Source organism: Helianthus annuus, chromosome 13 (assembly GCF_002127325.2).
Source record: "Helianthus annuus cultivar XRQ/B chromosome 13, HanXRQr2.0-SUNRISE, whole genome shotgun sequence".
NCBI classification, from domain to species: Eukaryota; Viridiplantae; Streptophyta; class Magnoliopsida; order Asterales; family Asteraceae; genus Helianthus; species Helianthus annuus.
The window spans coordinates 39,531,740-39,559,626 of record NC_035445.2 but is presented as its reverse complement, the minus strand read 5'-3'; the positions used below and the strand labels follow the sequence as shown (position 1 = coordinate 39,559,626).

Sequence of the window (27,887 nt, the reverse complement as noted above, 5' to 3'; positions counted from 1 at the left end):
AATCCTTTTCCGACAGATCGGGGATTTCAAGGACAAGTGTTGTGAATTCTTTGACATAGTCCTTGAGAGTTCCGGTATGTAACTCCCTGCATCCCTAAACTTTTGGCTTTTTTCAATATTGGCCCTATACTATGTGAGAATTGACTCTTTTGATACTTTATGAATCTTGATACTTTAATACTCGAATCTTGAAAATTGGATTGATACTTGAAACTTTGTGAATCTTAAAACTATGAGACTTGACTCTTAATACTAGATTCTTGATACTTAACTCTAGAAATTTGATTCTTGATACTTAATACTATGAGACTTGATACTTAATTCTAGATGCTTGATTCTTAAAACAAGATTCTTGATACTTGACTCTTGAAACTAGATTCTTGATACTTGACTCTTGATACTTGATTCATGATACTTGATTCTTGGTGCTTGACTCTTGAGACTCGTGAAACATGAGACTTGGTTAAATGAGAGACTAGAGACTTGACACTTATGTAAACTTGGAAACTTGGAAACTTTTATCTTGTTATGTGATGATATTACACAATGATACGCAGCGCAACGCTTAATCTAACTCGCAAAAACGAAAAGTTGCAAAACGGATTGGACTGTCCGAATGGACATCCGATCGGATGACCATCCAATCGGAGGGCCATTCGACCGAACAGCCATCCGATCCGTCTTCTGCACCGCCTTACTTCTCCTCTGACACTATAAATAGGACTTGTCACATCATTCTTCACTGATGTGACAAAGCCCTCTGATCCAGACGCACACACTCTCATTCTTGAACACTTTTCTTCAATTCTAGGCCGATTCTTGTAAGTTTTCTCTTAGATTCTTGTACAACCTGATCATTACACTATTCTTCACATGATTCTACACCAAAACCACACTTTTCACCATGAAATCACTAGGATTCAAGCTCTTGAAGGTGACGTCATCATGGCAGTTTGTACAACCAACTGTGTGATGTTATTTCTGTCAAATATTAGCTCAGATCTAAGGGATTTCTATGTGTTTTACCTTAAATCTTTACTAAATCTATGCATTTTCAGCTAAACTCATGCTTTTTTTCATCTTTCTTCAACTTTTTACTTATAACGGTGGAATCCGGACCCAAATGGGCTGCAAACTTGATGATTAGTCTGGAGTCGGCTTAGGAATGGATTCTCACCGGGGAAGATGGCCGGATTACGGATTCAGACATGAACACCGTCAAGAACAGATACCAAATCGGGCGGGGTGATTCCGATCCGATCAGACAGGCTGAGCCTTGATGAGTTTTCCATTGTCTCGATATGTTACCATGCCGTTTTCGTTAAACGCAAACTTAGAGATTTTGCAAACTTTTCAAACAAACAAGGACACCAAAGGATGAACGACCATCCGATCGGACTGTCGTCCGATTGAATGACCATCCGACCAGGTGGGTTATCTCAATGAGCTTCAACACTTGAACTATTTTGAATCAGAACCTTTGAACTTTGAAACTTACACTCGAATAGTCATTCAACCTAACGGTCATCCGATCGAAAGACTTGTATTTATGCTACAATGAAAACTTCAAAAGTTAAACATTTTGGAAACTTATCTCACTGATCGAATGACCATTCTATTGAATGGCCATCCATTCGGATGACCATCCGATCGAATGGTGATCCGTCCCATCTCACTAGTCATCCGACCGGATGACTATCCGTCCGGATGGCCATCTGATCAGGAGACTGATCCGACACTTTGCACGATTCTCGTTATTCTACCGACGCTTATCTGTTATCTATAATCAGGCTAATCTCGGAGCTCCCTTTAATCCAAGTAATAGGTGTTGATACTTAGCACCCGCTGTGAGTATACTCGATCCCTTTTCGTTTTAAACTTTTGGGATACAACATGTATTCTATGAAACTTGAAACTATTTGAATCTAACTCTATCCTCTGTAAATGTGAAACTTGATACTTTTGGATTCTTGATTCTTGATTCTTTATGCTGTGTGAACGTTTAATCCTTGTGTGTAGTTCCGCCTTAACAATAGTAGCACTATAGGAGAATGCACCTCCCCATTTTTCTCGGAGGTATTGTTAGGAGGATTCTATTTGCTTTCCTTGATTCTTGGGAAAGTGGTAAATGCATTGGGACACTTGGGCTATCACTTGGACTGCGAACACTAGCATGGCTGAAACTATTTTATCGTTTACATGATGGATATGAGTCTTTTAAACTATTATTCTATATACTCAAACTTGTATACTCGCCAGTACATTATTGTATTGACTTTATTTTAACACATGTTGCAGGTTGCTAGAATGCTGGAGTCAAGGAAAACAAGCTAGGATTGATGCTTAGAAACTCGCCTAGCTTAATCTAGAAACTTGAAATGATGTTTGATTATTGTTTTGATATTTTGTTATGCGGTTGATGTTTTTAGACAATGTTATCGTGGAATCTAATTAAACTATATTCAAATATCTAGTGTTATGGAAACTCATGAGCAATCTTAACGCTTAGTGCCGCACCCCGATGTTTCCGCCATCGGTTGGGGTGTGACACGGTATGCTTGAGCTTTCTCAGTTTGCTCCTAGCTTCGTGCTCAGCATTGACCGGGTAAAATTGTTTCTTTAGTTCTTGGACAAATTCAGCCCAAGAGTTAATAGTGCACGTACCTTTAGTGATGTCCGTGTATCGACGTCTCCACCATAGTCCTACCGTGTCTTTTAGGTACATGCTGGTCGTTTTGATTTTGGTGGCATCGTCCTTGATTTGCACTCCACCCAAATATTGTTCCATCTCCCATACGAAGTCGTCAACCGCTCGTGCTTCTCTTTCGCCAAGGAATGGAGATGGTTTTGGGATCTCCACCCTAGGGGTGAAGAGATCGGTGTTGGCTGAATGCACAACTACTTGCTTATTTTCCTTTACTTTAGTTTCCAGGTCCAAGAAGCTTCGATGACAATCACGAATACTATTCTCCACCTTGTTTCGTAGCTTCGACATTTCCTCCTTGAACAATGTCGTAAGCTCGTGACGCCAAACTCCCATGAGAGACTTGACGTCGTTTTTGAAAGTTTCGAAATTAGTTTCCAACGCTTGTACTCGTTGGAATGCAAGGTTGAGTTTCGCAACCAATTCAGTGACCGCCACCTCGGTGTCACCAATGTGCTTGTCATATGTTGCCACTCGTTCTTTCTTAGTGGTGCGTCTTTTATCGCCTTTTGTTTCGGTTGCTATCCCGACTGAATTGTCCCGCTCTGATACCACTTGTCACGGAGTTACTTTCTGACTCACGTGTAGCGACTTAGACTTGATCTAAGTTAATCTTTTGTGCCCAACGATGATAAGGTTTTGTGGGAATCAAGTGATGATTGCAAGTGTTGTTTACAAAGAAACAACTTAGTATTGATTACAACAAGGTGTACAAGAGTGAGTTATGAGTACAAGTATACAAACTTGCTAAAGTTTTGGGTTATCTCCAAATGAGACCTCTTTCACCTATTTATACTAGCTAACTACTAGTTCTAGAGAATTCTATACAAAATATCTTGGATTTTTATGAGCTGCATTCTAGAATGTTTCTCTCAAAATATCCATGCTTTCTAAGTGATTTCATGGTCTTTCTAGAGGATTATTGTTACGGAAATATCAGACCTTTCTAGATCTTTGAAGGCTGATCTAGAAGCTTCCGATGGTGCCAAATCGTTCCAGCAACTTGTAGGATGTTCCGGAAACTTCCGGGAAGCTCTAGACGCAATTTTAGTGTTTCAGAACCTTTCGGAACTCGCAAAAAAAGTTTTGTATTTAGCCGGATCGTGACAATTAACTCTTCATATTTATAACTTTTTTTGTGTTTTAACTTCTAAGATGTTCCTGGTGATATTTTTTTCATAGAAATTGTTGAATGGGTGTTTGGATATACATAAAACTGAATGCAGAAAATAACATAAATCTTATTATTTAAGGAGTATATTTGACTAGATTATTATACATATCCATTTCAAATATTTAGTAACAAGTCAACACTAAATCACACAAATCCTTTGTATCAACCACTCCTCTTATTATGGTAAACAAAGTGTAAATCTGATGAGTTTTCTTGTAGTTGATGATCAAGTTAAATCCAATAATCTTTTTTATTTTTCGCAAAAGAACCCTACTTTTTGAATTCGTTTTGGACTACCATAAAATTTAGCCGACCTTGCGTGGAACTAAATGTTTGACGGCATCTTCAAATTAATTAACAATGGATCCCCAAATATAAAGGAAAATTAAATAACCATTATAGCAATATACTATAGCATATTATATACATTGACCAATAATGTATGCATAATTTGGGTTGGTTGAAACAAATATGCTTATTAATTAATCTGTGGTCACTATCTGTATTATGGGTTATAAAAGTCACAAATAACATAAAAATATTTATTAATTATATGTTTGGAATTTTGGAGCAAGAATCTATGTGCATGTCTTTTTCGTGTATTCTTGTTTACATTGGCTAGGAAGAAAAGAAGTTTTAGATATATTATAATCTATGTTCTTTAATTATAATATTCTTTTATAATATTATAATATTTGGTTATGCATATATGTAACATGAAATATGCTAGACCACTATCCAGAAATTAGTTATTTTTCATGGTTCTAGACGATAAAAAATGAAAAAAAAAAAAAAGATTAAATTTGCTTTGATTGCGTTTAGCCCGGTTCCTATATAATGGAAACTCTTAACTATACTCTTTTAAAACTGGTTTAATAACATAAAAAGTAATACAATGGAACATACATCCTTGATAGCAGAATGACAAAATCTGAGAGGTTATCGTAGATTTTCTTTATATTTGTTTCTAACTACTTTACCAAACAAAATTTCTAAACTAAATTGCAATAACCCCAATCCCATTAGTTCCGCTCCTGCATTTCTTAATATTAAGGCTGACAAATCGTGTCTTATCGGGTTTAACAGGTCTCCGACGACGCGTATAACACAAGTATGAAATATGAATACAACTCGTTCAACTACTTTATATCTCATGTCCATAACACAGTTTTATGTTTTATGTACCAAGAAGAAAAAATGATGGATCCTAAACTTATAATTTTATTTATTTCAAAAAAGTAAAAAATAATGTTGTGTACTTCTTAAGTAAACACGTCTAATCGTGTCTTATCCAGATATCTATTGTCAACCCACTTAATATATACATAGGAAAAGTGTTATAAGGTAATTAGTTTAATTAATATGCTAGTTAATTTAATATGTTATTCTAATCCACTATTAAAAAATTAGCAAACCTCCCGGTGGATGTATTCGTGTGGAGCTCGTGCCACACACAAGCTTTTGGTTTATGCATCCATTGCAAGCGTAAAAATTACACGTGGTATCCACACTTTTTTTTGTTTACTCAATTGTAACAGATTATATTATTTAATCTTATATATTAATGCCTTTCGAATAATAAATATATAGAATAAATACCCATAGCTTTATAGCCTAGTGATATTTTGAGAGTGAGATAAGACTTTGGACCAATAGGTCCTGGGTTCGATTCTCACAAGAGGTTTTTTTCATATTTATTGGGTTTCCTCCTGAATTGGTGTGTAGGCAATATGCCTAGTGGAGATGGATATGATCGTGTGGTTCCGCTGGTGACACGATAATACTCTAGTGATTCGTCAGTGATCCAAATTTGCCGTTAAAAAAACACATAGAATAAATAAATTTAGATAAAAGAAAAGCATAGGGTTGACATTGTAGTTAGCAGTGTTTCATGCTCAAAGGGTCATCCAAATTTATTTAATGAAGAGAAAATATAGTATTTTTTAGTGTAGTTATAGGGTAGTAAAAGTTAAAAGGATGTGAATGTTGTTATGTGATTTATGTGCTTGTATAATTGTTAATAGATGGGCAACTAATTTGTAGCATACACATAGAACAAATAGATTATCAGCTGGATTTCATTCCATTTATTACATTAGCATCATAGGAAAACCAAAACGATTCACATTCACTACAAGAAAGTTGACCAATAGCGGCGACAAATGTCGCCGCTAATAGTTCCAAATGTCGTCGCTAAAGGTAATAGCGGCGACTATTGGGTCGCCGCTAAAGGGCTTAATGTCGCCGCTAAAGCACCTGTCGCCGCTAATGATTAGGACTTTTAGCGGCGACACTTGTCTTCGCTAAAAGGTCTTCGCTAATAGTGTTCAGTTAATAGCGGCGACACGTGTCGCCGCTAAAAGTCATTTTTTTTTTGCTGCATTTGTAGTATTTCCTGTTATAAACAAACCTGCCAATAGTTCCAAGTTTTGCGCAACACAAACAGACTAAACAAACATAATGCTTTACATACTAAAATCGTATAAAACATTTCCGTACAATAACATCCTAAAATATCCGTACAATAATAATAATATCCCCTAGCCGCAAGAAAGGATTCAGGTTAGGTCGTCATCGTCATACTCATCGTCATACTCATCGTCGGGTGCGACTTGCTTTCCCCTCGCCGCAAGAAAGGATTCAAGCTGGTTTACGAATGCCGGACTTTGGAACAAAGTCGAAACGTATTCCTACATTAACACATATCAAACCCAATATTATTAGCAAAAAGAAGAGTTGCAAGTATATATAAGTATTCGTAACTGACAAAAAGAGGAATTTTCTAAATGTTTTCAAAGGTAAATAACATTAATTTTTCTTATTATTTTGTATCGCGAAACATGTTATAACACCATATCATATCTCGGGTAGCTTATCAGCTATCTCATCCTTGTTTTAGTGAATCTTGATTGTTATGATTTAATAGGGGCAACACCAAAGGGTATATTGAAGGCCATGGGGATATCTATCATGTTAAAAGCCACTTACAGGTACTAGATATAAGTTTTATATTGAATTAGTTTATTTTTGTTTTTAAGCAACACAAACACTTTGAATAATGTCTTGTATAGTAAACCAAATATAGTAATGTATGTATAGTTTACCTCCGAAAGGGTTGTGCGGTTTGAGGTTGCGCACTTAACGGGTTCGATGGCGTATTCGAAGGTTTAGGCCCAAGCCCCCGGAACCATCCTCGTCGATCACCCAAAACGTTTTGAAACACGGCAGCCTCATTCGGCGGTTGAGAACTGCCGCTTTCTCCGCCCATAATCTCGCGTTCTAGATTAAGCTGTATTTTACGAAGATGGTTAAATATAAATATAAATACAAATAGAGTAACTTACAACCGGTGTCCTTTAGTGCTAAACTAGTTTAATTTTGACAACAAATTGACCCATTTTTAACTGCATTTAACAGCAATTCAAACCCCCCCCCTTTTTTATAGCTTTTAGGCAGCATTTGCAGCCTATATAATAACAATTAAACCTATTTTATAACAGCAATTAAACCTATTTTTAACAGCCTATATAAACCCCCCGTTTTTTAACAGCAATTCAAACCCATTTTTTACAGCTTTGACTCTGTAATATCTTTAGTTAAAAGGGTACAAATGTAAAGGACATCGGTTGTAATTTACTCATATAAATATAAATATATATATATTTAGATAGATACTTACATAATTCTGCTCAGCTACCGGGTCAACAAAATTCCCATCTTTATCGGTGTGAGTTTTGCGGTACGTATCAAGACGTTTCAAACCTTGTTAAACATTAAAACTTAGATTAGACGTTAAATAAACATAAACATACAAACACACACATATAAAATATTACATTTTTGTAGGCGGTGCTACTGTATGATGATGTACCCCTACGGTTTGGGAATTTTTGAAGTTGGCAGACTCTTGTGTTTGCCTCACTTCTTGCAATATATTTGGGGTCCAAGAGGTGATCAATGGTTCTCAACCAGTTGTCATAAGGCATATCCTTGGGGTGGTGTGCCCTTGCACTTTCGACATCGTCATAACCTCCATTATCACGAAATTCTCTCTGAGCGTAGTTCTTGCGGTCGGAGTACCGCTTCATAAGAACTTGTCTAATGCCGCCTTTTAAGTCGCGCGCCTCCAAATACTGTTCAACTTCATCGAAATTGAAATTCTCCTAGGAATTAAATATAATTGTTAAAACATTATATAAAAACTTTAAAACATTAACCGCGTGTTTACGGCTGCAAACGCGGCAGCAAACGGTGGCGTTTTTATACCCGTTTGTTGCTGCGTTTGCAGCCGTTTAACGGCGCGTTTACGGCTGCAAACGCAGCAGCAAACGGCTGCGTTTTTACACCTGTTTGCTGTTGCGTTTGTAGCCGTAAACGCGCCGTTAAACGGCTGCAAACGCGTGCGTTTTTGCACCCGTATGCAGCCGTTTAACACCAATAAATGGACCAACTTATTTTACCTTTAGGTGGTTCATGACGGTATCCTTATAAGGAGTCGGAACTTTCCCCCAACCCATTCTATCGAAAGGGATGGTCCGCCACATGTACAAACCCGCCTCGCGTGAAAATAAGTCGCTCGGTTCACCAACGGGGGTATACGTTACATCCCTATCGAATGTAAGAGATACCCCCCCCCCCCCGCTTTGACCATCCTGCGAAGCTTTTGATTTTTTGCTTTCCCCCTTACTCTCCTTGGGGGAACCGCTGCAATTAAAATAAAATTAAATATAATTAGTGACAACATTTATAATAAATGTAATAAAAGTACTAAATAATAATTGATAACTTACCGTCTGTCTCGTGCGTCCCTCTCCGAAAAGGATCCGGATTTGGTGGATCCCCAGCTCCGTCTCCCCCGTGTCCTCGGGGCATCACATCCGCCATCAAGTAAAGAAATACAAACCACAAAGAAAACATATTTCCTAAAAAGTTACAAATGTTAAAAGAAGTGTATCAAATACAAATTAGTAGAAAGTGCAACAAGTTTAACTAATATGCAAATAAATATTTCAACAAGTGTTTTTCAAATACTAACTAATATAAATTACAATAAGTTTTCTCTTAATCAAACTCAATGTCATAATCGGGATCGTCCTCATCAACATCAGTCTCGACCTCCAACACTTCATCGACGGTAGTCGTTGGGGGACCAACTTCAGTTGCAGGCTCACCTGAAGTAACATGAGAAGACCCAATTTGAAAGTATTGGGTGAGGTCGATGACAAGTGGACAGTCAGATGAAGAGTTGTTGTGGACAACGTCAATATCTTCTAAGTCGTCATCAGCATTTTGAACCGGCTCGACGCGGTGATCATTTAATGGTCGATCCCAAATTTTTCGATGATTAATGTTCTCGACTAGCCCATCTAAGTTTATTTTTTTTGTTTCGAGACGGTTCTTGGATGAAGAACACTTGTTTGGCTTGCGAAGCAAATATGAGTTGATCGTCTTTGTCCCATTCATGTTCAGTGCTTATACTGGTGATATTATTGTCATACTTTACACCCCTTCGAGTATCAAACCACTTGCACCGAAAAAGGACAGTTGAATAACCATTTGTATAATTCAACTCAATAATTTCTTCTAATTGGCCATAAAATTTCACACCGTTCTCTCCGGCCACTTCTACCCCAGAGTTTTGCGTTGCGCGTTTTGCATCACGTTCAAGTGTCATAAACCTAACACCGTTGACTATGCAACCAGTGTAAGTTTCAGCATTTATTTTCGCACCAATTGAAAGGGCATACAACTCTGGGTGGAATTCTGGAGAATTTTGTGTTTTCATCGAATGGACCTAACAAATATAGAGTAAGAATGCTTGTTATATATGTATTACCTAACCGATGTAGAGTAATGCGTGTTATATATGTTTTATACCTTATTACGAAACCACCCCAGAAATTTTGTTTTAAGATCATCTTGGGGATGTGTAGATATGAACTCACTACATTAATGACAAATATAAGCAAGTAAGGAAGAGAAAATAGTAATTAACATAAACATATTGCGAAAAGTAAAGATAGGAACACTCACTTCATGTACTCCCTGACTTCTGCGCAGTTTTCGAGAACAAACCATTCCATCTTGCTTTTTTCAATGGTTGAAAGATATTTGCTCTTCGTTGCGCTTGCCGGACGACATTTAGACTCAAAAACCCAAAACTTACATTTTTTAACAACTACATCCTCGTTTCTGTCTGGGCGATTGAACTTAGTCTGAACATCTTGAAGATACATTGAACAAAATGTTATTGCTTCTTCAAGCACATAACCTTCAGCTATACAACCTTCCGGCCTTGTCGGGTTTCTGACATACTTTTTTAGCTTTTTCATGTACCTTTCAAATGGATACATCCATCTGAAAGCTACTGGACCTCCCGCAATCGCTTCATCAGGTAAATGCACAAGTAAATGAACCATGATGTCAAAAAATGCCGGAGGATAAATCATCTCTAACTTGCATAGGATGGTAAGAATATCATCCTTTGCTTTCCTCATATCTTCAACCAATAGTGTTCTGGAACAAAGTTGCTTAAAAAACATACAAAGGTCTACCATTGGTGTAGAGGTATCTTTTGTCAAAAGCCCTCTAACCCCAATCGGTATCAAACGTTGCATGAGAATATGACAGTCATGAGATTTCAACCCAGTAATGTTAGAATTGTTATCTGTCACCCTCTTGCTGATATTAGATCCAAACCCATCTGGTAGTTTAACATTTTTTTATAAATTCACAGAAAAGCTTTCGATCATCGGACTTGAATGAGTACTTTGGGTTGGGGCTTAAGAACTTGTTACCCGATTGTTTCAACCACTGTGTCGGCCGGATATTTAGTTTTTGCAAGTCGTTTCGTGCGTTTGGTGTGTCTTTGGTCTTCTCATTCATTAAGAGAGTACCAAGCAAGCTGTCGCACACATTTTTCTCGATATGCATTACATCTAAGTTGTGCTTCAGCTGCAAAGAAGACCAATACTCAAGTTCGAAAAATATGCTTCGTTTGGTCCAGTTTAGCTCGAAATCTGCTCGGTTTATCCTCCCACCTCCAAAAGATGGATGCTTTCCTAGTAGACGATGAAGTAGACGACCGTGTTGAGCTTCTATGTCAGCAGGACTAAACTGTCTCGGAGGGCCTCGTGTCTCGGGTCTCCCGTTAAAATCGAGACTTGTTCTCCATGTATGGTTGGCATCTAAGAACCGGCGATGACCAACATACACACATTTACCAGTTACACGCATTGGAGGAGTGTCTTCGTTGCAAGTCGGGCATGCCATGTAGCCCTGTCCACTCCAACCTGATAGACTACTACGGGCTGGAAAGTCGTTTATGGTACATAACAACGCCGCCTTCATTGTGAAGAATTCGTTTGTTGTTGCGTCTTTAGTACGTACACCAGAGTGCCACAAATGTTTAAGCTCATCCACTAACGGTCTAAGGTAAATATCCATGTCTTTCCCAGGTGATTTAGGGCCAGGAATCAACAAGGTCAACATGAATGTAGACTCCCGCATGCATAGCCATGGAGGCAAATTGGATGTGGTGAGTATAACCGGCCATGTGCTATGAGTCGAGGGTCCGTTACCGTTAAACGGATTAAAACCGTCAGCTGCAAGCCCCAAGCGAAAATTTCGTAGCTCCATCGTGAAGTTTGGGTACTTCCTATCAAAGTCTTGCCATGAAGATCCATCAACTGGATGCCGCATGGTCCCATCTTCTGAACGTCCGGTACTATGCCATATCATATCTTTTGACGTGTGCCTTGAACAATACAAACGCCGAAGTCTAGGCGTCAAAGGAAAGTATCGTAACACCTTGCGAGCTACCTTCGTGCCTTTTGTGTCTTTATCGACCCAACGACTCTCATTACAAACGGGACAATTTTGCAACGACTCGTGTTCTTTCCAGAAGAGAGCACAATCATTTACGCACGCGTCTATCATCTCATAATCCAAACCAATCTTCTTAAATTTCTTCTTAACAACATAATGCGTAGGGGGAATCTTGTTGCCTATTGGCATTGATTCTTGCAACAACTTTTGTAGACCATCAAATGAAGTATTAGTCCAATGGGACGTCTCCTTTAGATTCATAAGCTTTGCTAAGAAGTCAAGTGTAACACCCCGCCCCGATTAGGGCTGACGTGTTACACAATTCGGTAATCAGAGACAATTAATAACTTAATTAAAACATAAATTCCATAGGTTTAAAAACAAAAATTCCCAAAATGGCATAACGGTCTCAACAGAAAAACATAAGTGTCTAAATTTATTGAATAAGGTTTTATTAAACTCCTTGTTCCAACTCTAGCTTTTTATTATCACTCTTCACACATTTCTCTAAAGAAACGGTTGAGCCAAAAATTGCCTGTTTAAGACATAATAAAAGAAAACAACAGGAAGAAACGGTTGAGCCAAAAATTTCCCAGTAACGGAGAAACAATAGCACTAACACATAAATGATAGAAGCAATATACTAAACACTTTAACGATGCAAACAATACAATACGCTGAATGATCACTGATGAATACCATAAAGGTATATTAGAAATACCCATATGAGCCACTAACAATAAACACTAACACTTTGTACATTAGCTGCAGTTCCAATGCACCATTATGTAGAGGGGATGTGGGCACTCACACCTATCCCACTACCACTAACACTTACACTTACACTCCTAGGATCGATCCATACGCCTCTCAATAATCAAGAAGTGCAATCACTAAGCACACAATACAATATAGAGACGCCGTGGGCCTTTCGCACCGCCACGGATGGTGCACGTCAACTGTGCCTATGATGACGCCCTATGTCCCCATAGGTGGATATGCTCGGGTATTGAGGTCAATAAAATGATTTACTCAAGTCAAGGCAAAATACACTAATGATACACTAAGGCTATATCACATCTAGCCAATGAAAATAATAAATAATAAAACTCATGGGAACATGCGACAATGAGTATAAATGTGTAACTTATCGCATGCGTGACAAGGACAATAATTCGATATGATGTATGTAACGATAATTAGAGAACGTAGAAAACTCAACAGTTCAAGTAGCAATCACGAACGAATAAGATGTCATGAATTAAAACAATTATGCTAAGAGCAAGACACCACAAAATCCGTACCTTAAGCAATTAGCGATGACCGTAGTAAATCCTAAGGTTGGATCAAACGTCACGAAATCCTACAACATTATTACGTTTGGAAAATATTATATATTGGACTACGTTGTCTTGTTATTTAAATAGGACTTCCTATAAAGATACATGGTGTGCTTATAAATACTAGTATTAATTCTTTTCCCTAATCTTCTAGGTATGAATAACTCACTGATGGATATATATATATATATATATATATTTTTATTTACTTATTTCATTGTTTAAATACATTTACCTTAACGTAAAAATAATATATAGTTAACCCATTCAGTTTCCCAAAACAAACAACCCTAGTTTATATTTTATATTATTAGCGTATGTATATTACCTTTTATGAATTTCTTTGTAATTTGTAATTAAGTTTGGTGGCTACACCCCAATAACAGAAAAGAACTATAAAATAATCAAATGCATGTTGTCTTCTTCTCTAAAAGCTTGCAACCTGTGCTTATTGTATTCTTGATTATAGTTCTTTCTTTCTTTCTTTCTTTTTTTCTATATCTGTTGGTTTCAATAACTATAACTCATGCAAGTAGAGGTGGATTCCTAAGAAAAAAATAAAGGACAAATCGAATTAGAAGACTAAAATCAACGAACAGATAACTCTTTATTTTTTTTTCTTTCTTTCTTTTTTCAAAATGTTGCTGTGCTATGTTAAGTTCATACATAGCGATTGCCAAAAGCTATAGACCCTTTAACTTAGACAACTTAAGGATGGCGAAACAACTACAATCACGGAGGATTTAACACTGTTACCTTAGTCGCCAAGCGAGATGGATACGGGAGCAATAGGTGACAGCTTGCTGGCAATCGAACACGAACGAAAACGGGTGTGTAATGGGGCTGTGCAGACTAACGGAACAAAACCGGGTTTGTAAATTAGAACATCACAACACATGATTTAATATAATGACTTAGGATACCTGGTTCAGACTAGTCAATGGCTGGTCGGCGGGAATTAGAAACTGGCGTCTTCTCCGACACTGCTGCGTTTTCCACGGTGGTCGATGACTGCAGAATCAACGATGACGCGACCTGATTTGGAGCCAGCGACAGAACAACAACTCCTCGGCAACGTAGCGGCGGTGATTTTGGGTTGGCTCTAAGTTTGATTATGCTCGTATACGCTTGTATTGAAAGGTTAATATTGTGATTTGAAACATATGTTTGGAAAGGATTACAAGATATTGTGATTGAATAGGAAAAAGGAATGCCGCTTCCTGATTGATCGGAGGTTTAGAAGAGATCGGATGATGATAGCTGTATTCCTTATCAATCTTTCTTGTTAGTTATTATTTATTTCATTTAGTTTTTTTTTTTTCGTTCACGCAAATTCTACCTAAACACAATTTAAAAACTATATAATAGTTAATATCATAATAGTTCATATGGCCATTTTATTTCCTCTCTTCGTAGGAAGAGATATACAACAATCTTTACTATTAAATATTATTATTATTATTATTATTATTATTATTATTATTATTATTATTATTATTATTATTATTATTATTATTATTATTATTATACCTTAATTAAGTGTGGTTGAAAGTTGACCAGCGTTCTAGGCATTGAATATCCGACATAGTAATATCCATGCTACTTATCACATTTATTTCACTAGGGTTTTGAAAGTTTCGTATATTACAATTCTATCCTCCTTAAATAAAATTTCGTCCTCGAAATTAGCATTATATGGCACTATACAATTCGGTTATTTCAACTCTCTACCCCTTAAAATAATTTCGTCCACGAAATTAGTGATTACGAATATGGTATACTATTTATGTTACACATTAACGATGCGAATAATGATAACGAAGTTGCAAACACAATTAACAAAAGAGTCGAAAAGACACACTAGTGAGTTTGATACACGAAAATTTAACCATTAGGAACACTAACCTTAGGTTTCGAATAGATATGGATATTGAGAACGGATCGCTTCCTCCAATTCCCAAGTGGCTTCACGTTCTGGATGATTTTTCCACAAGATTTTGACGAACGGAAAAGACTTCTTACGCATCACGCGTTCTTGTCGGTCCAAGATAGCCTCTGGTTCCTCTTCGTATGATAAGTCCTCACGAATCTCGTGTAGAGGACAGTTCACAACAGGGAGTGGATGATAATTATACCCACGTAACAGTGAAATATGGAACACATTATGCACGTGTGACAATTGTGGCGGCAGAGCTAACCGATAAGAAACTTCGCCGACTCTTTACAAAATTTCAAATGGTCCGATAAAGCGAGGACTCAGCTTTCCCTTTATGCCAAAACGTCGGATACCCCTGCATGGCGAGACTTTTAAGAACACTTTTTCACCAACATTAAATTCCAAAGCCCTTCGATGGCGATCAGCATAACTCTTCTGTCTACTCTGGGCTTCCTTAAGTTTCTCACGAGCAATAGCAACCTTTTCATTCGTGATCTATACCAATTCAGGACCCTCAATCATCTTTTCTCCGACCTCGTCCCAAGATGTGGGAGCTCAACATTTACGCCCGTATAACAATTCAAAAGGTGCCATATCAATACTAGCTTGCCAACTATTATTGTAGGAAAACTCCACCAAGCACAAGTATTCATCCCAGTTTCCTGTCCACTCAAGTGCACATGATCTAAGCATATCCTCTAAAGTCTAAATAGTACGTTCAGACTGTCCATCAGTTTGCGGATGGAAAACAGTGCTAAATCGTATCTTCGTATCCCAAGCTTTTTGGAAACCCTTCCAAAACCGTGATGTGAAACGTGGATCTCTATCACACACTATAGATGATGGTGTACCATGCAATCGAACAATCTCACGAAGGAATATCTCTGATAGCTTACTCACCAAGTACCCTTTTTGAATAGGTAAGAAATGAGCAGATTTTGTAAGTCTATCTACCACAACCCAAATAGCATCGTTCTTCATACGGTAGACCAGTTACAAAGTCCATACAAATATCATCCCACTTCCAGAGAGGAATATCTAAAGGCTGTAACAATCCACTAGCCTGTTGATGTTCAATCTTCACTTGCTGACAGATCAAACACTGGCTCACATGTCCAGCTACATCTTCTTTCATACCACCCCACCAAAAATGTTGCCTCAAATCCCTATACATCTTTGTGGATCCAGGGTGTATAGAATAAGGTGAACTGTGTGCCTCAGTCAGTAATGATTCACGAAGAGCGGAATCATCTGGCACCCATAAACGCTTCCCACACCATATTGTTCCATGTTCATCCACTCGAAATTCAGATTGTTTTCCTACTCCCAAATTTTGTAAGACCGCCCAAAGCTCACCATCTTCTTTTTGAGCTTCCTTTATCTGAGTGATAAGGTTCGATTCGATCTTCAGTCTAGCCAAATAACCACCAGACTCACCAACTTGTATACCAATATCCATGCGTCTCAGGTCTGATTGAATTTGAGGCTGCACAGTTAAGCATGCCAAACCCCCAGAATTCTTCCTACTCAGTGCATCTGCAACAACATTTGCTTTACCAGGGTGGTACTGAATGTTGGCATCATAATCCTTAAGTAGCTCTAACCATCTCCTCTGCCTCATGTTAAGCTCCTTCTGAGTGAAAATATACTTGAGGCTCTTATGGTCGGTGAATATGTTACATGTCTCCCCATACAAATAATGCCTCCAAATCTTAAGTGCAAAAACAACTGCCGCTAACTCTAGATCATGCGTTGGATAATTCACCTCGTAGGGTTTAAGCTGACGTGAGGCATACGCAATAACCTTTCCATGCTGCATGAGAACGCAACCAAGCCCTTTCTTCGATGCGTCACTGTATATATCGAATCCGCCTGTGCTAGAAGGTAGAGTAAGAATAGGAGCGGATACTAGCTTCTGCTTCAATGCCTCAAAACTCTTTTCTCGATCATCGTTCCAAGTAAATTTTATCCCTTTCCTCAAGAGTTGAGTTAGAGGTAAGGCCAAAATAGAAAATCCCTCTACGAAACGTCGATAATAACCCGCTAGACCAAGAAAACTTCGAACTTTGGTAACTGAAGTTGGTCTGGGCAATTTAGTGATAGCTTCCACCTTTGATGGATCCATTGTGATACCTTCCGCTGATACAATGTGGCCTAGAAACGCCACTTTTTCAAGCCAAAAGTCGCACTTAGAAAATTTTGCATATAACTTCTCCTGGCGTAAAGTTCCTAGAACAGTGCGAAGATGGTCCTCATGCTCTCCTCTACTTTTAGAAAACACCAAGATGTCATCGATGAATACGATCACGAACCGATCAAGTACTCATGAAATACTCGGTTCATAAGATCCATGAAAACAGCAGGAGCATTTGTCAAACCAAAAGGCATGACTAGAAACTCATAGTGACCGTACCGGGTACGAAATGTTGTCTTATGGACTTCTTGATCTCTGACCCTCAACTGATGGTACCCTGATCTGAGATCAATCTTTGAGAAAAACTTCGCTCCTTGGAGTTGGTCAAAAAGGTCATCAATACGCGGTAAGGGGTAGCGATTACGAATGGTGATCTTATTCAACTCCCCGTAGTCGATGCATAAATGCATGCTACCATCTTTCTTCTTCACAAACAAAACCGGTGCTCCCCAAGGTGAAACACTAGGTCTAATGAATCCAAGTTCCAAAAGTTCTTGCAGCCTCAATTCCTTCAACTCTAATAGGGCCATACGATAGGGTGCTTTAGAAATAGGTTCAGCTCTGGGAATCAAATCAATAGTGAACTCTACTTCACGTTCAGGTGGTATCCCTGGCAATTCTTCTGGAAAGACATCAGAGAAGTCTCGAACAATAGGTGATGTGCGTGAAGTGTATATATATTTTAGATGTATATTTAAGCCCTTTTTACACTTTCAGCCAAGTTTTAAATTTATAAAACATGATATTCACTAACACTAAACACACATATGGGCAAGTGCACCCATCGTGGACGTAGTATAGTGTTGGTAAGATACCGAGGTCGTCCAAGGACACAAGAGCTTTTAATACCGGTTTATCCTCAACGTCTAATCAAATCAAAAAGTGAGAAAAATGTTTTAAACTAAGAAAAATAAAAACTAACTAAATGCTGAAAATAAAAATAAAATAAAAACAGATAGACAAGATGAATCACTTGGATCCGACACGTGTATTAGTAAAACCTCTGATTATTTTCGCACTTTTGCACTTGTTTAAGAGATTATCTTAGTTATTGTAGTAGGCCCCTCTTTTGAAGGCGACGTTACCCTCAACCCAGTAGTTTGAGTCAGCAAGGATACAATCCTAAAGGGTCGGATTATTGAAAGATAATGAATTAAGTTATTAATGCAAATTATGGTAGGCCCCGCTTTTGGCGGTGACGTTACCCTCGGCTAAGTAGTCTGAGTCAGCAGGGATACAGTCCTAAATAGCCGGGTTATAGTATTAATAGTAGTTAACTTATGAGGGGGTCAAAGAGTTTGGATCCCCGCCATCCAATACCTATGGGCATTGAAGGAGATCCTACTAAATTTGACCCAGGTCCCAAGCAGGACCTCTAAACGCTGAACAAGGGCAAGACCCTTACCAAACCGTTCCCTTAACCCCCGACCAGGTAGCCAACATACCTCCATATAGACCGTGGAGATATGAATGGTGAAACTTTTATTTTATATAGACAGTAAAATAATGCCAAGACACTACGGACAAACGATAAGGAAAGATCACCTTCAACATAAGTAACTAGTTATTAAAGTCATTAATACAAAACCAAATAAAAAGTTCAAAAGATTAAAAATAAAAAGTATTATACTAAACACTTGTCTTCACCAAGTGATGTAAGAGACTTAGGCAAACATGGCCTTGATTGTCAAGAACTCTTACGATCAATCTTGGATCCCGAGACGACTCACACACTCTACGATGGACAATGGATGATGGTGGTGGATGATGGTGTTATGGTGGTGGTGGGTGGTGGATGAGGTGTGAGAGAGGTGGTGTGCCAAGGGATGAGAGAGAATGAAGCCAAGCTCCTCTATTTATAGGCTGAACAGAAGGCTGGACACGGCCCCGTGTCCGCTGGACACGGCCCCATGCCCGTCTGACATTCTCTCACTTCATTAATTGTAATTGCGAATTACAATTAATGCGCCTGCTGTACTTTCACCACGCCCCCGTGCTCGCTGGACACGGCCCCGTGGTGGGCAATGGAAGCTTCTACTGGTTTGTCTTTTCTACTGCTTCCTGGGCACGCCCCCGTGTTCGCTGGACACGGGGCGTGTTCAGACTCTGTTTATTCTCCTTTGCCTTGGGAGGTGTCGTTGAGGGTCCGGGCAGTCCACTTTTGTTCCTTTTCTTGTATTTTATGGTAGAATTAGTTGTCTTTTTGCTTCTTTTGTGCTTTTGAGCTCATTTCATCCTGAAAATACAAAAGGAAGACAAAAACACTCTTTTTCCAACATTAGTACTTAAAAAGGGTTAGTTTTATGCCTTAATTGATGTGATTTATATGTTGCATTTTACACACATCAATAGGAACGTCTTCGACACGTGGTGTATCCACTGAGGTATCTTTAATAGCAGCTAAGAATCCCTCGCATCCATGGGATATAAGTTTTTGAGCTTTAAGAGCAGAGATGATTTTAATGGATTTTCGAGGTTGAGATCCTTGATAAATACATTCAGGATTCAGAATATCACCAAAAATGACTCGTTTGGAGTGACAATCGATGGTAGCGCGATGCGTGGATAACCAATCCAATGCCTAGTATGACATCAAAATCTCCCATTTGTATGGGATAAAGATTCGCTATACGAATAACATTTCCGATCACAAGCGGGCAATCTTTATAGATGTGAGTAATAACCGAAGAATTTCCCATTGGTGTAGAAATGACTAAAGCTTGATCCAATAGAGAAGGCGTAATTTTAAGATGTCGGGCAATTAGTTGTGAGACTATCGAGTGGGTTGCCCCAGTATCAAATAACACATACAAGTCACGCTCACCCAAATAAATACTACCCGAAACAGTACCTAGTGAATCGATAAACAATAAGACACAAACGATTGTATGAAAGCCATAAACAACTAAGCAAGCAAAATAATAATACTAAAGGAACATTTATCGGAGACGGTACCTGGAGCATTAGCAGCTTCCCCTGCAGTCAATGAGAAAACACGCCCTCCCGTAGTAGGTGGCATAGCAGCTCCCCTAGTGGTATCAGTTGGTCGGTTACCAGCCTTTGGGCATTCATTAATCTTATGCCCCATATCTCCACACTTAAGGCAAGCCCCAGTAAGTCGACGACAGATGCCTGGGTGACGCTTGTTGCAATGGTTACACACTGGAGGCTGGGTAGGGTTCTGGTTACCTTTCTGGTTTACGGGTTGAGCTTGGGTTGGTGGCTGGTAGGGTTTGGTCTGACCCTGATTTTGGCCCCTTCCCTGCCATGGTCTAATATTCCTTCCCGATGACCTATTCCCCATATTGTTTTGATTATTTCGAGTAGGTGCTTGAGACGACTCACTAGTGAACGGAGTGCGGTATTCGTCGCTATTTCTCTTCCTATTATTATTGGAACCACCCAAAAATTCTTTGTTCTCCATATCAACCTTTTTAGCAGCCTTAGCGGCCTCTGCAACAGTGGGGAACGTTGACTGGATGATTGCTCTACGAATCCGATCACAAACTGCCCATTGATATTTCTCTGCTTGTTCCTCTGGTGTTCCAGCAGCTGACCCAAGAAATCCAACTAGTCGATAAAACCGATCAGTGAAGTCAGAAAGTGGTTCGTCATTCCTTTGACGGATATTGTGATACTCTCGAGTGTAAGAACTCTTATCCACGCTGTTAAAATATTTCTCGAAGAAAATAGTACGAAAATCTGCCCAAGGTAAATTCTCCACAAATGGGTCTCCTCCTCTTTCCTCCAATACACCTTCCCACCAAGTTTGCGCATCTTCTTCGAGTTTATGCGATGCTAACCTTGATTTAAATTCATCGCCAACTCCTAACGCCCGAAATATTTTCTCGATATGAGCAATCCAATCCCTTGCTACAATTGGAGTGGTTGCCTTTGTGAAAGATCTCGGTTTCTGTTTTATGAACTTATCTAGCCAATCCCCAATTACACCGTTTGGGTTTAGGTTTGGATTAGGGTTCGGATTCGGATCAGGACCACGTACGGCCTGAACAAGTGCAGGCAACATAGCAGTAAAGGCCTGAGTGATAGCAGCTACGATATTTGGATCAGGCTCATTTGGTCAACCACCATTACGACGACCAGAGTTGCGTGTCTCACGACGAGGAGGCATCTAAAGAAAACACATTAAGAATTTAGATGAAACAAATAATAAGGACTAATCACATAACAGAATACCTAACCCAATGTCTACCCATTCCTCACGTGTCTTAATTATTTAGTTAATGTTTTCTACAGGATAGAGCCTAAGCTCTGATACCATAACTGTAACACCCCGCCCCGATTAGGGCTGACGTGTTACACAATTCGGTAATCAGAGACAATTAATAACTTAATTAAAACATAAATTCCATAGGTTTAAAAACAAAAATTCCCAAAATGGCATAACGGTCTCAACAGAAAAACATAAGTGTCTAAATTTATTGAATAAGGTTTTATTAAACTCCTTGTTCCAACTCTAGCTTTTTATTATCACTCTTCACACGTTTCCCTGAAGAAACGGTTGAGCCAAAAATTGCATGTTTAAGACATAATAAAAGAAAACAACAGGAAGAAACGGTTGAGCCAAAAATTGCCCAGTAACGGAGAAACAATAGCACTGACACATAAATGATAGAAGCAATACACTAAACACTTTAACGATGCAAACAATACAATACGCTGAATGATCACTGATGAATACCATAAAGGTATATTAGAAATACCCATATGAGCCACTAACAATAAACACTAACACTTTGTACATTAGCTGCAGTTCCAATGCACCATTATGTAGAGGGGATGTGGGCACTCACACCTATCCCACTACCACTAACACTTACACTTACACTCCTAGGATCGATCCATACGCCTCTCAATAATCAAGAAGTGCAATCACTAAGCACACAATACAATATAGAGACGCCGTGGGCCTTTCGCACCGCCACGGATGGTGCACGTCAACTGTGCCTATGATGACGCCCTATGTCCCCATAGGTGGATATGCTCGGGTATTGAGGTCAATAAAATGATTTACTCAAGTCAAGGCAAAATACACTAATGATACACTAAGGCTATATCACATCTAGCCAATGAAAATAATAAATAATAAAACTCATGGGAACATGCGACAATGAGTATAAATGTGTAACTTATCGCATGCGTGACAAGGACAATAATTCGATATGATGTATGTAACGATAATTAGAGAACGTAGAAAACTCAACAGTTCAAGTAGCAATCACGAACGAATAAGATGTCATGAATTAAAACAATTATGCTAAGAGCAAGACACCACAAAATCCGTACCTTAAGCAATTAGCGATGACCGTAGTAAATCCTAAGGTTGGATCAAACGTCACGAAATCCTACAACATTATTACGTTTGGAAAATATTATATATTGGACTACGTTGTCTTGTTATTTAAATAGGACTTCCTATAAAGATACATGGTGTGCTTATAAATACTAGTATTAATTCTTTTCCCTAATCTTCTAGGTATGAATAACTCACTGATGGATATATATATATATATATTTTTATTTACTTATTTCATTGTTTAAATACATTTACCTTAACGTAAAAATAATATATAGTTAACCCATTCAGTTTCCCAAAACAAACAACCCTAGTTTATATTTTATATTATTAGCGTATGTATATTACCTTTTATGAATTTCTTTGTAATTTGTAATTAAGTTTGGTGGCTACACCCCAATAACAGAAAAGAACTATAAAATAATCAAATGCATGTTGTCTTCTTCTCTAAAAGCTTGCAACCTGTGCTTATTGTATTCTTGATTATAGTTCTTTCTTTCTTTCTTTTTTTCTATATCTGTTGGTTTCAATAACTATAACTCATGCAAGTAGAGGTGGATTCCTAAGAAAAAAATAAAGGACAAATCGAATTAGTAGACTAAAATCAACGAACACATAACTCTTTATTTTTTTTTCTTTTTTCAAAATGTTGCTGTGCTATGTTAAGTTCATACATAGCGATTGCCAAAAGCTATAGACCCTTTAACTTAGACAACTTAAGGATGGTGAAACAACTACAATCGCCGGAGGATTTAACACTGTTACCTTAGTCGCCAAGCGAGATGGATACGGGAGCAATAGGTGACAGCTTGCTGGCAATCGAACACGAACGAAAACGGGTGTGTAATGGGGCTGTGCAGACTAACGGAACAAAACCGGGTTTGTAAATTAGAACATCACAACACATGATTTAATATAATGACTTAGGTTACCTGGTTCAGACTAGTCAATGGCTGGTCGGCGGGAATCAGAAACCGGCGTCTTCTCCGACACTGCTGCGTTTTCCACGGTGGTCGATGACTGCAGAATCAACGATGACGCGACCTGATTTGGAGCCAGCGACAGAACAACAACTCCTCGGCAACGTAGCGGCGGTGATTTTGGGTTGGCTCTAAGTTTGATTATGCTCGTATACGCTTGTATTGAAAGGTTAATATTGTGATTTGAAACATACGTTTGGAAAGGATTACAAGATATTGTGATTGAATAGGAAAAAGGAATGCCGCTTCCTGATTGATCGGAGGTTTAGAAGAGATCGGATGATGATAGCTGTATTCCTTATCAATCTTTCTTGTTAGTTATTATTTATTTCATTTAGTTTTTTTTTTTTTTTTGGTTCACACAAATTCTACCTAAACACAATTTAAAAACTATATAATAGTTAATATCATAATAGTTCATATGGCCATTTTATTTCCTCTCTTCGTAGGAAGAGATATACAACAATCTTAACTATTAAATATTATTATTATTATTATTATTATTATTATTATTATTATTATTATTATTATTATTATTATTATTATTATTATTATACCTTAATTAAGTGTGGTTGAAAGTTGACCAGCGTTCTAGGCATTGAATATCCGACATAGTAATATCCATGCTACTTATCACATTTATTTAACTAGGGTTTTGAAAGTTTCGTATATTACAATTCTATCCTCCTTAAATAAAATTTCGTCCTCGAAATTAGCATTATATGGCACTATACAATTCGGTTATTTCATCAAGTGAAGAAAATTTAGTACAACCAGGATATAATTCAGATTCAACATCCTTTATTATGTCTTCAAAATCGTCATCAACACCGTTAGATTCTCCACCCGACATCTCCAGGTTACGGTCTGTATCTTCTTCCATACGCTCCCCCCTAATGTCTTCAATAACGTTTTCCATACCCTCCTGTGGCACAACATTATCTACTTCTACTTCTACAACTGCAGGCCGAGATTTTTCGCCGTGATAGTCCCACTTTATGTAATCTTTCCAAAAAACCATACGCCCCAAATGGAGTTTCATTTTTGTGATGGTTGTTAAGCCGGAACATTTACATTTGGAACACGGACATCTAACTTCATTATGGTTGGGGAGCACTCTTTCACACATCGCGATAAAAGACCTGAGTCCTTGCTGGTAGTGAGCTGATTGAAGTGGGGAATCAATCCAGCTTTTATCGATAGGCATTATGCAACTGAAAGATAATTTAATTTAGGGTTTGCAAGACAAGGGTAGGTTGCTAAACCCACTTTTTGAATATTTTATCTCATATATGAATGTGTATTACATGGTTGTTTCTTTAAGAAAAATTCGGCAGCATTTCCTCTTAGCTCCCAAGTATATATGTAAGAATATATATACCCGAGGAGCAAAGAGAAAATGATAACCGAATCCTTCTTAAACAAACAATCATGTAATACACATTCACATCCTAAATGAGATAAAGTATTCAAAAAGCAGTCCCAAATTAAACGGGGACAACCTGAAATTAATTTCTAAATCAATTTCAGACGGGTATTTCTAAGCTCATTATGGTTTATATATGAATTTTCGAAAAGAATAGAGCAAATATCATGTGGGTCAATGGGTAAAAGCTAGACATGAAGTTTTGTTTCCGATTTAAGTGTGGTTATATTCAAAGGATATTGTTATTATTATTATTATTATTATTATTTGTTTTTAAATAATAGAAGGGAAAAGGATCAATGAAGGTGATGAAAAAGGATAAATGTCGCCGGGTGCGGATAAGGCCTTTAGCGGCAACATATTAGTTGTCGCCGCTAATAGTGTCGCCGCTATTAATCCTTTTTCTTGTTTAGTAAACGGATCAAACACAACATGTTTAGTTAACGGGTCAAAATTACCATTTTTCACTCACCGGGTCAAAATTACCATTTTATTTGATAGACATGCACTTTAAGTGAGCATAAATCAATTCTTTCTTTGTTTGACATCCCTCCTAAAATTGTTAATCTAACACTTAATGTGCATTAGTTATTTACTGGTGGATGGTAATCCTTGCTATATGCTTTTAAGTTACCCTCTTTTGCAATTACCATGGTCACCAGTTCTTTGTGATAATTCATAATAAAAACTTGTGAGTCTGACTTTAAACGTATGCATATTTTTTTTATTCGTGAATCTATGTTTGCTTATGTGTACCCATGTGGGTTTTATGGTGTTTAACCTATTTTGTTCTTAATACACTACATTTTACTAGTGAGCTATATATTTTGAGTTAACCTATTTTAATGTGGTATGAAGCTTGCTGACTTCATTGTTCAAGCAACACAAGGGAATGTTACCGAGTATTATATTCTCTGCATGTTGTGAATGTGTCTGAAAGTGGGGCATGAAGCAATCGGAGACGAAAACATTCAGGTATTCCATAAAGCTGCCTTAAAGGTGGACATGAAGCAAGACAGAAGCCCAGTGGCGGAGCTTGACTAAAAGTTTCGAGGGGGCGTAAAGTGATGGAACCCATTTTTTTCCTATCGTTATATTTCGGGTCAGGTCAAATAATAATAGTTCCAAATAAAACAAAAAAAATCATTCATTCAAAGGACCCGTTCTTACACATGAAAACTTGCGATTAAGTTTATTGTGTGGTGTTTAATCTAGAGTTAAACAAATAAGAGTTAAAATATGTTTACAAAACTACCCATCACTTATCTACAAAGTGGTAACAAACTTTACTTTAATTTATATATTATATAAATATTTAGGATATACAAAGTGGTAACAAACTTTACTTTAATTTATATATTGTATAAATATTTAGGAAAAATAATTGGGGGGAGGCAATCCTAAATAATTTTTAAAATTTTCGGTCGAAAAATCGGAACCTATACACTTCTAACAGAAACATTGGGTGGGCGGGTGCACCCCGGGCAACAACTAACCTTCGCCAGTGCAGAAGCCACAACGATATAATGGGTTTTCTAAACTTCAGTCAATTTGACAAATCACAGTGTACATCAGTTAACATATTTGACCCATCTACTATCTTTGAACAATAATAAACATACACTATTCCAGTTCTCTAATATTATTTCACACTAAGCCAAATGTTTCTAGTTCTATTTCTCAGTTCAAGGTTTTCAAGAGTTCAAGGTCAAGTTGGTTCTAGATTGCTTCAACATCAGTTTCATATCACTACAACATACCTACCTGGCCCTAATTACTCATTTTCCCTCACTGACTTTTACTGCTAATTTACCCTCATTTCAATTCCTTGACCACCTTATTTTTGGAATGCTTTAAAAGTTTGTGTGTTGAAAAAAAAAAAACTGACCAGCCCAAAACCAAAAAATGCAAACGGTGGCTTCTATTTTCTTACTAGAGGTGGAAAAAAAAACAAGAATGCAAACGGTTGTGAACTTCATCCCCAAACAAATTTAAAACAAAAAAACAATCATGTATAAACAGATTTAAAAGCTAATATAAACATAAACTAACCTTATTTTGCACGAGAAGAAGAGGTGGTGACAGTGGTGGCCGTGGAGACGAGGTGGTGCCGGTGGTGGCCATGGAGACGAGGTGGTGCCGGTGGAGAACTACATTCACCAAGAACCAAGAAATTAACAATCTATATAACAAAATAAACAAAAAATTCAACATAAAACTAACCGATTTAAAGTAGAAATGAAGATATTCGCAGATTTTGGAGAGAACTGTGAGAGGGAGCTGAAAAGATTTGGGGGAAAGTAGGTGGAGGTAGAGGTGTACAAAAAAACTGATTACGCGATCGAAACCGGAAAAAAAACCGGAACCGGTTTTTCTAAAAACCGGTTTTTTTTTTAACCGGTTCGGTTACAACCGGTTAGACCGGTTATAAACCAGTTTCAGTTTTTGTTTGCCGGTTCGGTTATAAAACCGGTTTGGAAAAAACCGGTTTAAAAATCGATTTTTTTTAAAAACCGGTTAAAAAACCGGTTAACTGATAACGTTTAAAAAAAACCGGTTAAAATAACCGGTTAAAACCGGTTTTTTACGCCCAGCTTTAACAAACGGTCATATGACCGTTACAACCAAAATAGAGCCGTTTTTTTTGTTTTTTTTTGACCAAAAATCATCTCAAAGTTAGTATAAAAGGGTGGTGGGTGTTTAGGTTCATTCACAACACTTGATAACCTTCAAAATCTCTAAAAAAGTCCCTCATTCTTGTTCCATAACTCTCAAACTCTCAAAACGCTATGGCAACGTCTAGTGCTCATGATTCGGTCCATGTTGGCGAGTCTACAACCGACACGGTGATTCGTGTTGTTCCAACAAAACGCAACCCCGAGATTTGGTCACATTTTGATTTGTGCGAGATGGCCAACGGTAAAAGAAAAGCGCGTTGTCATCATTGTCTAGGTTTTTACGCCGAAACCGCAAACTCCACGTTGAAGCA

The 27,887-nt window shown here is 37.9% G+C and overlaps 1 protein-coding gene across 1 annotated transcript; it reads right to left on the bottom strand.

Moving 5' to 3' along the window:
• Positions 1-6,356: 6,356 nt before the first annotated feature.
• LOC110902624 lies at positions 6,357-27,653 on the bottom strand. Its single transcript, XM_035982167.1, has 9 exons — positions 27,613-27,653; positions 27,122-27,227; positions 26,951-27,048; positions 8,669-8,800; positions 8,339-8,582; positions 7,715-8,041; positions 7,558-7,640; positions 6,983-7,167; positions 6,357-6,568 (listed from the first exon to the last, which is right to left on the bottom strand). Exons 1-7 carry the CDS (start codon positions 27,651-27,653, stop codon positions 7,635-7,637), a joined length of 954 nt encoding a protein of 317 aa, XP_035838060.1. The 3' UTR covers positions 6,357-6,568; positions 6,983-7,167; positions 7,558-7,634.
• Positions 27,654-27,887: the final 234 nt, after the last annotated feature.

Coding starts and splice junctions, on each gene's coding strand:
- LOC110902624 (XM_035982167.1), bottom strand. CDS start 27,653: ATGAGGGACTTTTTTAGAGATTTTGAAGGTTATCAAGTGTT. Junction 27,228..27,612: donor TTTGAAGGTTATCAAGTGTT/GTGAATGAACCT, acceptor TCGCGTAATCAG/TTTTTTTGTACACCTCTACC. Junction 8,583..8,668: donor AGGGACGCACGAGACAGACG/GTAAGTTATCAA, acceptor TTTTAATTGCAG/CGGTTCCCCCAAGGAGAGTA.